The sequence below is a fragment of the Bombina bombina genome, chromosome 2 (genome assembly GCF_027579735.1).
Source record: "Bombina bombina isolate aBomBom1 chromosome 2, aBomBom1.pri, whole genome shotgun sequence".
Taxonomy (NCBI): domain Eukaryota; kingdom Metazoa; phylum Chordata; class Amphibia; order Anura; family Bombinatoridae; genus Bombina; species Bombina bombina.
Genome location: NC_069500.1, coordinates 794,900,176 through 794,910,086, shown reverse-complemented (window position 1 = coordinate 794,910,086; position 9,911 = coordinate 794,900,176). Strand labels below are relative to the sequence as shown.

Here is a 9,911-nt window from a genome sequence, read left to right as displayed (position 1 = left end):
AGGCGATTACAGTGCCCATCTGATTGGTTGTGAATCCTGTCACTCACTGAGACACGGACCAGTCAGATACATGGAATCACCGGAAGTGACGTCAGATTAGAGTTTTCGATGTATTGGAGTTCTCAATAGAACACCGGCCATTTAAATGTCCTGAACTGTCCCTGCACCCTGGTGCCTGCAAAATATTTGTTTCTCCTGTTATTTAAAAAAAAAAAAAAAAAAACTGGTTTGCTGCAATTCCGAGTTCCACCAGCAGGTGTCACTGTCAATAAAGTGAAGCATAGCAGGAAACTGAATGGTAGCTGCTTGTTTACAGAGGTTCTTGCTGTGGGTATTAAAGGGCCACTAAAACCAAAATGTTTTTTTCATGATTCAGATAGAAAATACAAATTTAAACAACATTACAATTTACTTCTATTATTTATTTTGCTTCATTTTTTAGATATCCTTAGTTGAAGAAAAAGCAATACACATGGGTGAGCCAATCACACGAGGCTTCTATGTGCAGCAACCAATCAGCAGCTACTGAGCATATCTAGATATGCTTTTCAGCAAAGAATATCAAGAGAATAAAACAAATGAGATAATAGAAGTACATTCAAAAGATGTTTAAAATTGCATTCTCTTTCTAAATCATGAAAGTAAAAATGTGGGTTTCATGTCCCTTTAAGGCTTCTGATTCGGCTCTAACATGCTTCACACAGATTATCTTGTGGTAAGCCTGATTGAGAATGAATCAATTACTATGGATCATGTATCAATCACCATGGAAACATTGTGAGTGAATAACTCACAGCTGAGTGCTGCAAGCTGTGTGACATTTCAGTAGTTAGCTCTGTGAAAGCAGATCTGCTTAGGTTAGTCAAGTAGTTTTGTATTCATGACTTTCCTTCCTGTTTCCTTTTATTCATCTAAATTGCACAAGGTTCACAGTTTAATCAGCCAAATCTTTTATTTCAATGTCATTTATAAATGTGATATAGGGGCCCAAATATCAAGCTCTGAATGGAGATTGATGCCCCTTGTTTCCGGCGAGTTCCATAACTTGTCCGCCTGCTCTGAGGCGGCGGACAGAAATCAACCAGATACAATCGGGTTGAGTGACAGGGGGCGGTATTGCACAAGCAGTTCATCAGAACTGCTTGTGCAATGATAAATGCCGACAGTGTATGCTGTCGGCATGTACAGCAGACGTAATACGCTACATTGTATCATATCGGCTCGCACTTTGATAATTATGCCCCTTAGTGTGAATATTTCTGCAGCGCTGTCTACCTTTCTACTTAAAGCATGTCCAGTTTAAACTAAGTTTGCACTGTATTTATACTTTTATATTGTTTTGGGTTAATTTTTAAGCAAAATAAGATATATACAGATCTATTGAAATCTTAGAACTTAAAAATTCCTTTTGCAAAATAATAAATCAGGTGTAAAGAAAATGGTCAAAATCTAAACTACTTTCTGTTAATAGAGAAATTAATCATTTTATCAGCAACAACTATAATAGTGATCTACTAACTACTAACACTAAAAATATAGAAACAAACATGCCTGGCGCAGGTCTCCTACTAGCTATAGTGCATATTACCTCATTCTTTCTATACCTTTTACTTTCATATTTTAATATACATATATATATATATATATATATATATATATATATATATATATATATATATATATATATATATATATAAATATTTATATAATCTGCACCATAATAAATAGGTGGGACTCAATTATGCTAATTATGAGGGTTTGGCAAAATGGGCGGAACTTTAGGGCAGGGGGTGTGGTAAAAATTTTCATGCAGGTAATTGATAGCTGGAAAGTGTCCCTTGAATTTTTTTTTAAAAGTTGGCAACTATGTTAAGGTCTCAAAACTGGTTAACTAACAGCAATAGGTCATAAAAGTAGTTTAGTAACAAATGTATTCACCCTAATGATTTCAGATTCAATTTGCCAAATATATGCACAATTGTTCAGAAAAAAAAGTACTGTATTTGCAAGAACAAAAAATATATATAGAAGAATTCAGAAGCTTAGTACAAGATGGACAACAGAAACCTTAATTGATAAAAGTTCTTTGTATATCCGTACTATATTTTAATACCCAAATACACACACACAAACTGTGACACTTTTATTCTCAGGCATCCTACAGGTTGACAAGTATATAATAGATAAGCCCAACAGTTTGTGTTATGTGAGCAGCTGTTAAAATCGAATTTGTTAAAGTTCTATAAGGATAAATTTGTACAAGACACTTAAAGGGACAGCCAACTCAAAAAATGTTATTGTTTAAAAAGATAGATAATCCCTTTATTACCCATTCCCCAGTTTTGCACAGAAAACATGGCTATATTAATATACTTTTTACCTCTGTGATTATCTTGTATTTAGGCCTCTTCTGACAGCCGTTCACAGATAAGAAAAAGCCCAGCACTAACTGCAAACTTGTACACGCTACAGGGGTTCTGCATATACGCCAAACGTCAGCTTCAAAAGTTCAATGAAGTAGCAGCACCACCTGGTTCAATATCCAAAAATATTCATTGGGACATCACATAAACATTCAGCACAACGTTTTGGTCCCAACATGATTAAGGTCAGTTGGGACCGAAACGCTGTGCTGAATGTTTATGTGATGTCCCAATAAATATTTTTGGATATTGAACTAAGTGGTGCTGCTACTTCATTGGACTTTTGAATCTTCTGACAGCCCCCTGATCACATGAATTTTAATTTATTATCTATTGACTTGCATTTAAGCCAATTAGTGCTATGCTGTGCACAACCCACGGGCCTGAGCACAATGTTATCTATATGGCTCACATGAACTAGCACTCTCCTGTTGTGAAAACTAATAAAAAAGCATGTGATCAGGGGGCTGTCTTTAGTGGCTTAGAAACAGACAGATATTTAGAGGTTTAAAGGTTATACAGTTTATTAATATAATCATGTTGATAGTGCAAATCTAGGCAATGGGTAGTAAAGGCATTATCTATCTTTTTAAACAATAACAATTTTTGTGTTGACTGTCCCTTTAAAGGACCACTCAATACAGTAGAATTGCATCATTAACACGTGTGTAATAAAAAGACAATGCAACATTACTTACTCTGAATTTCAACTAAGCAGTAGATTTTTTTCTGACAAATTTATTTTTCCCCCATTTGCCGGCCCCCTTTATCATGTGAAAGCTATCAGCCAATCACAGACTAATATACGTAAAACATATGAACTTGTGCACATGCTCAATAGGAGCTGGTGCCTCAAAAGGTGTGTCGTTAAAAAGAATGTGCAAAATTTAATAGAAGTAAATTGTAAATTCTCTTAAAACTGCATGCTCTTTCTGAATCATGAAAGTTTCATTTTGACTTTAGTGTCCCTTTAAATAAAACTAACCTTACGTGATGGTGGTAGATCCTTAACCAAGATATGAGCTTTTCCAGCAACAGAGTTGTTTTTGGAAGTGCCAGAGCTCAGATTAACCTTTTTGCTAATATTTTGCTGGTGAGAATCCATAGATGTTATATTCTGCTTTGTCTCACCACAGCAATAATCATGGTGGTCTTGTACATCATAATTCTCTTCCCATTTGCTGTATTGCTCACTTTCATCTTTATTAAATGAGTCTTTAAGACTCTGCATACAAAACTGGAAATATTTGGTATTAGTATATTTCCTTTTCATTTCCATGAGTGTAATATATGGATGTGTGATGGCTGTCAGAGGACTTATCCTCTCCTGGGAGTCCCAGGTCAGCATCACCTTTATCAAATGAACCATGTGGTTCAGGTCTTCACATTCAGCCAGGGCCTCATTGTTGGTGTAAGGAGCCTTTGGAGCATTCAACAATGCCATCTGGTCCAAGGATTGCAGGATAAAGTTTCTCTTTTTCAGAGGTGTTCCTTTGGTTTCCATTTGGTATTGATCCATTGATTTAAGTTGCCATATGATGTCCATGTTGTTATTTCTTTCCCTAGTGAAAAAGTTTGTTGCTTTGCAACCCTTGGTCAACAAGTTGCTGTTCGGCATTCCCTGGGTATCACAGATATAAGATATTTGTTCATGCTCATTCCGACCAGGGTAAAGAGGACGTCCAAGATGTAGTTCGGACATAATGCACCCAAGGGACCACATATCCACCTTTTCAGAGAAGGGCAATCCCAGAATGACTTCAGGGGCTCTGTAGTAACGTGTTTGGATGTAAGAACCCTTGATATTCTGGACTTTATTATGTTTACTTGCAGACCCAAAATCAATTACTTTGACCCTGAATGGGAATATTCCCTGGTCAACCAACATGATATTTGTTGGCTTTAAATCTGTATGAATGATAGACAGCTCTTTTAACTTGTATAAAGCTTTTAAGACCTGAATGCTAATTGTCCTTATATGTCTTATTGGTAATGGAGAAAAACTGTTCTTTTTCTGAAATTCAAATAAGCTTTGTTCCATGTATTCAAAAGCCAAGCAGCATTTGTTGAAGACATAGAAATATTCATAAAAACGAACAATGTGGCACCTCTCTGAATCCACCTCTGTCAATGCTGTCAGCATCCTAAGTTCATTCTCAACTTCCCATCTGCGGACATTTTTCTTATGAGTTTTTATTGCCACAAGTTCACCGCTGCTCCTCTTTATGCATTTTAGCACTGTTCCAAAATTCCCTTCCCCCTGAAAGCCCAAAATGTCATAGGAATCGGTTTTTGAAGATAGACGCTGCATATCTCTGCTTTAAACTGCACAAGACAAAACGCAGAACCTCTACTAACCTCTGATACAACTGTCACTTTTAACCAACTGAGCTCTTATATTGTGATGCAACACTTGCCCATCCGTGGAATACACCTCATAACTGGTGAAGTTCCATCGTTACCAACCAGTCAGGGCTCTATTGTAGCAACAGATCTACATTAGGCACCATCTTAAAGGGACTTAAAATGAATTTTTAAATATACATATTAAATATTTACAATTAAACACTCCATTGCCAAATACTTTTATACAAAATCACATTTGAGTTTTGCAAATCAAGAGCAGTCTAGAAATACACTAAATTAAACCTTTCTGAGCATGTTTTCTTATCTACTTTGATTTTAAACAATTAGTGGCAGAGTTATATGATTTCCTGCACTCATCTAAAAAAAAAAGTAAATGGGTAATATGTAGGGTCAGGCAACCTATAGCATATGTAAGTAAAGTATCAAAGTTCCAGACACTCTAGGAAGCGTGAAAGCACAGAGATATAGCAAAAACAGGCAAAATAAAGTAAGCAAGTATATTACAGTTTTATGTTTCCTTAATTAAGGGCTAGATTACAAGTGGAGCGGTATTTTGCGCTTTCGCTATAGCACTGGTATTACCAGTTGAAAGTAAACTGTTTTTTCTCCAGCGTTAACCCAAATCACGCTTAGTCGAAATTTGAACAAATCTCAATCGTGTTTTCACATTCCCCCATAGAAGTCAATGGAGCAAAAAAACTTTATTTATCTAACGAACGGAATATGTTGTAATTATTTATAAATAAATATTTCTACGTATATATCTGATGGTTTTTAAAACATATATATATATATATATATATATATATAAAATTATATATAGGTATAGATATATACAAATATATATAGGAATATCTATTTAGAAATACATAGGACATATTCTGCAATGTACATTGGAATGTGAAATATTTACAGTAAATACAAAGGGCCGTATTTAACAAGCAGCAGATGCTGCTGTGTCCGCCCGAGGTTTCAGGTCCACCTGAAACCTAAGTTAAGTAGCAGCAGTCGTAGGTTGCGGACTGCAATCATCCCAATCCGATACGGTGGGATGATTGACACCCGCTGCAGGCGTCATTGTACAAGCATTTTGCAAGAAATGCTTGTGCAATTATAAATGCTGATAGCATATGGTGTCGGCATGTAGCGATTCCGGGCAGACATGATTCGCTGCAGCATTTTATAAATTTACCCCATAGTATCAAAAATGTATTCAAAATAAACGTTGCATAAATATGATTTTACCTGTTTTCCTCTATTTAATGGAAAAAGGCTCTAATGCACACACACACACACACACACACATATATATATATATATATACATATATATGTGTACATATTATATATATATATATATATATATATATATATATATATGTACATATATATTTATGTGTTTATATGTGTATATATAAACACATAATATATGTGTATATACAGGCTTCAAAATTTCCACTCGCCCACTAGCCATAGGCGAGTGAAAATTTAACGGTGGCGAGTGAAAGTTAGTGAGTAAATGTTGAATCAGCAATCGTTTGCTCGCCCCTTGTAATCTAGCCCTAAATATTTAATGAGGGGCGGCAGTCATTTTGAGTTTAAAGCCCATTTGAAGGCCCAGACCCCATGCAGGAAGAACACATACATTTTAATGTTTGGCTCTGTTCACTTTATTATGTTATGAAATCTTAGCGCAAAAATAAATGTATTTGTCATTGTCCGTTGATGCTTAATGCAAACACACTAGTTCTTACAACCAAGATATAGTCTTTGAATATTTCTATTTCAAAAGCAGAGTTATTTTTTGTCCTGTCTATAAGGATAAAAACTGTACTTGGTAAAATAAAAAGTAAATTTACTTTTATCACCAAATTTGCTTTGTTCTTTTGGTATTCTTTGTGGAATGCTAAACCTAGGTAGGCTCATATGCAAATGTCAAAGCCGTTTAACTGCCTCTTATTTCAGTGCATTTTGACAGTTTTTCACAGTTAGACAGTGCAATTTCATGTGTCATATAGATAACATTGTGCTCACTCCTGTGGAGTTATTTATGGGTCAGCACTGATTGGCTAAAATGCAAGAAATGAGACAAGGGGCAGTCTGCAGAAACATAGATACAAGGTAATAACAGTATATTAATATAACAGCGTTGGTTATGCAAAACAGGAATGAGTAATAAAGGGATTATCTATCTTTTTAACCCCTTAATGACCGCAGCACTTTTCCATTTTCTGTCCGTTTGGGACCAAGGCTATTTTTAAATTTTTGCGGTGTTTGTGTTTAGCTGTAATTTTCCTCTTACACATTTACTGTACCCACACATATTATATACCGTTTTTCTCGCCATTAAATGGACTTTCTAAAGATACCATTATTTTCATCATATCTTATAATTTACTATAAGAAAAATTATAAAATATGAGGAAAAAATTGAAAACAACACACTTTTTCTAACTTTGACCCCCAAAATCTGTTACACATCTACAACCACCAAAAAACACCCGTGCTAAATAGTTTCTAAATTTTGTCCTGAGTTTAGAAATACCCAATGTTTACATCTTCTTTGCTTTTTTTGTAAGTTATAGGGCCATAAATACAAGTAGCACTTTGCTATTTCCAAACCATTATTTTTCAAAATTAGCGCTAGTTACATTAGAACACTAATATCTTTCAGGAATCTCTGAATATCCATTGACATGTATATATTTTTTTTTAGTAGACATCCCAAAGTATTGATCTAGGCCCATTTTGGTATATTTCATGCCACCATTTCACCGCCAAATGCGATTAAATACAAAAAATCGTTCACTTTTTTACAAATTTTTTCACAAACTTTTGGTTTCTCACTGAAATTATTTACAAACAGCTTGTGCAATTATGGCTTAAATGGTTGTAAATTCTTCTCTGGGATCCCCTTTGTTCAGAAATAGCAGACATATATGGCTTTGGCGTTGCTTTTTAGTAATTAGAAGGCTGCTAAATGCCACTGCGCACTACACGTGTATTATCCCCAGCAGTGAAGGGGTTAATTATGGAGCATGTAGGGAGCTTCTAGGGTTAATTTTAGCTTTAGTGTAGTGTAGTAGACAACCCCAAGTATTGATCTAGGCCCATTTTGGTATATTTCATGCCACCATTTCACCGCCAAATGCGATCAAATTAAAAAAAACGTTAAATTTTTCACAATTTTAGGTTTCTCACTGAAATCATTTACAAACAGCTTGTGTAATTATGGCACAAATGGTTGTAAATGCTTCTCTGGGATCCCCTTTGTTCAGAAATAGCAGACATATATGGCTTTGGCGTTGCTTTTTGGTAATTAGAAGGCCGCCAAATGCCGCTGCATTTCACACGTGTATTATGGCTAGCAGTGAAGGGGTTAATTATGTAGCTTGTAGGGAGCTTGCAGGGTTAATTTTAGCTTTAGTGTAGAGCTCAGCCTCCCACCTGAAACATGAGACCCCCTGATCCCTCCCAAACAGCTCTCTTCCCTCCCCCACCCCCCAATTGTCCCCGCCATCTTAAGTACTGGCAGAAACTCTGCCAGTACTAAAATAAAAGCTATATTTGGGCTTTTTTTGTGTGTTTTTTTAGCATATTTACATATGCTGCTGTGTAGGATCCCCCCTTAGCCCCCAGCCTTACTGATCCCCCACCAAAGAGCTCTCTAACCCTCCCCCTCTGCCTTAATGGGCGCCATCTTGGGTACTGGCAGCTGTCTGCCAGTACCCAGTTTAGTGAAAAAATTTGCCTTTTTTTAAAAAAAAAAACCCTTTTCTGCAGTGTAGCTTCCCCCCCCCCCCAAGATCAACCCCCCACCCCTTCCACATCGCTTAGCTGTTTATTTACAGCTTTCAAAAAGTAATTTGTTTGTACTTTTTAAACTTTAATTTTCTGTAGTGTAGCGGTTCCCTCCCGCTCCCGCCCCGTGCACGCGCCCACCCTCCGCCCCCCCGTGCACGTGCGCGCTCCCGTGCGCGCTCCCGCCCCTCCCGCCCCCGATCCCGCCCCCCTCCACTCCACTGGGCACATCGATGGCCGCCCACCCGCCTCCCAGCCTTGCTCCCACCCACCAACGATACCGGCCACCGATGTCCGGTGCAGAGAGGGCCACAGAGTGGCTCTCTCTGCATCGGATGGCTAAGGGGGGTTATTGCAGGATGCCTCCATATCGAGGCATCACTGCAATAACCGGAAAGCAGCTGGAAGCGAGCAGGATCGCTTCCAGCTGCTTTCCAGACCAAGGACGTACGCCACACGTCCTCGGTCATTAAGTGTATTTTTTTTGAGGACGTGTGGCGTACGTCCTTGGTCCTTAAGGGGTTAAACAATAACAATCCTGGTGTAGACTGTCCCTTCAAGGATAACCTATAGGGGTAGCTGCAGGGCCGGATTTACATCTCAGGTGCCTGTAGGCACAAAAACCTGAAGCGCCCCCCCCACCCCCCCCACCCCCCCTAGAAAAAAGTGGAAAAAATGAGGACTTTTTTTTATTATTATTTAGGACAACTAAAAATAAATATTAGATGTAAAATTACATTTTCCCTTTTATGGAGATACACAAATACACACACCAATTGCAATATTTGTTGTAATGGAAGCTACACCAAAAATCAATATTCACTTGACTCAAATGGCCATACAATTTCTATTATGTATAACAAAAACAAATCATGTTAAACTTTTAATGCAAAATATTCTAAAGAAAACCCTATTTAAAGGGACATCAAATGTGACAGTTTGCTGGGCATTTTATTATTGCACTAGTGCTTGCAGAGAAGTGTGTTAGCCTCTTGCAAAAGAGTTAAACACATAGTCAATGTCAGTTCTGAGACAGCAATACACATCTGTGCAGACCCAGATGGGCTCATAGGACATGTTTATTGACAAGCCATTAGTGTATTGCTTTTCTGGAGATGACTTTGACTATGTGCTTAACATTTTGTTGGAGTCAAACACAGTTTTGTGTAAACAATAGCAATATTAAAACTAGCAGCATGCAAGCTCATCACCATCAACAACCTGTGCAGCCAGTGGAAGAAAATATAAAATGTAGGGAAAAAAATCTTGTAAACTCTGATATTTTTGGTACAAACACACACAGATGTTACATTTATTTTGT

At 37.1% G+C, this 9,911-nt stretch overlaps 1 protein-coding gene across 1 annotated transcript; it reads right to left on the bottom strand.

Annotated features, from left to right (window-relative positions):
* Positions 1 to 3,393: 3,393 nt before the first annotated feature.
* Positions 3,394 to 4,734, bottom strand: LOC128647270 (homeodomain-interacting protein kinase 4-like). Its single transcript, XM_053700063.1, has one exon. The coding sequence runs from the start codon at positions 4,732 to 4,734 to the stop codon at positions 3,394 to 3,396; it is 1,341 nt and encodes a 446-aa protein (XP_053556038.1).
* Between the last annotated feature and the right edge of the window lie 5,177 nt (positions 4,735 to 9,911).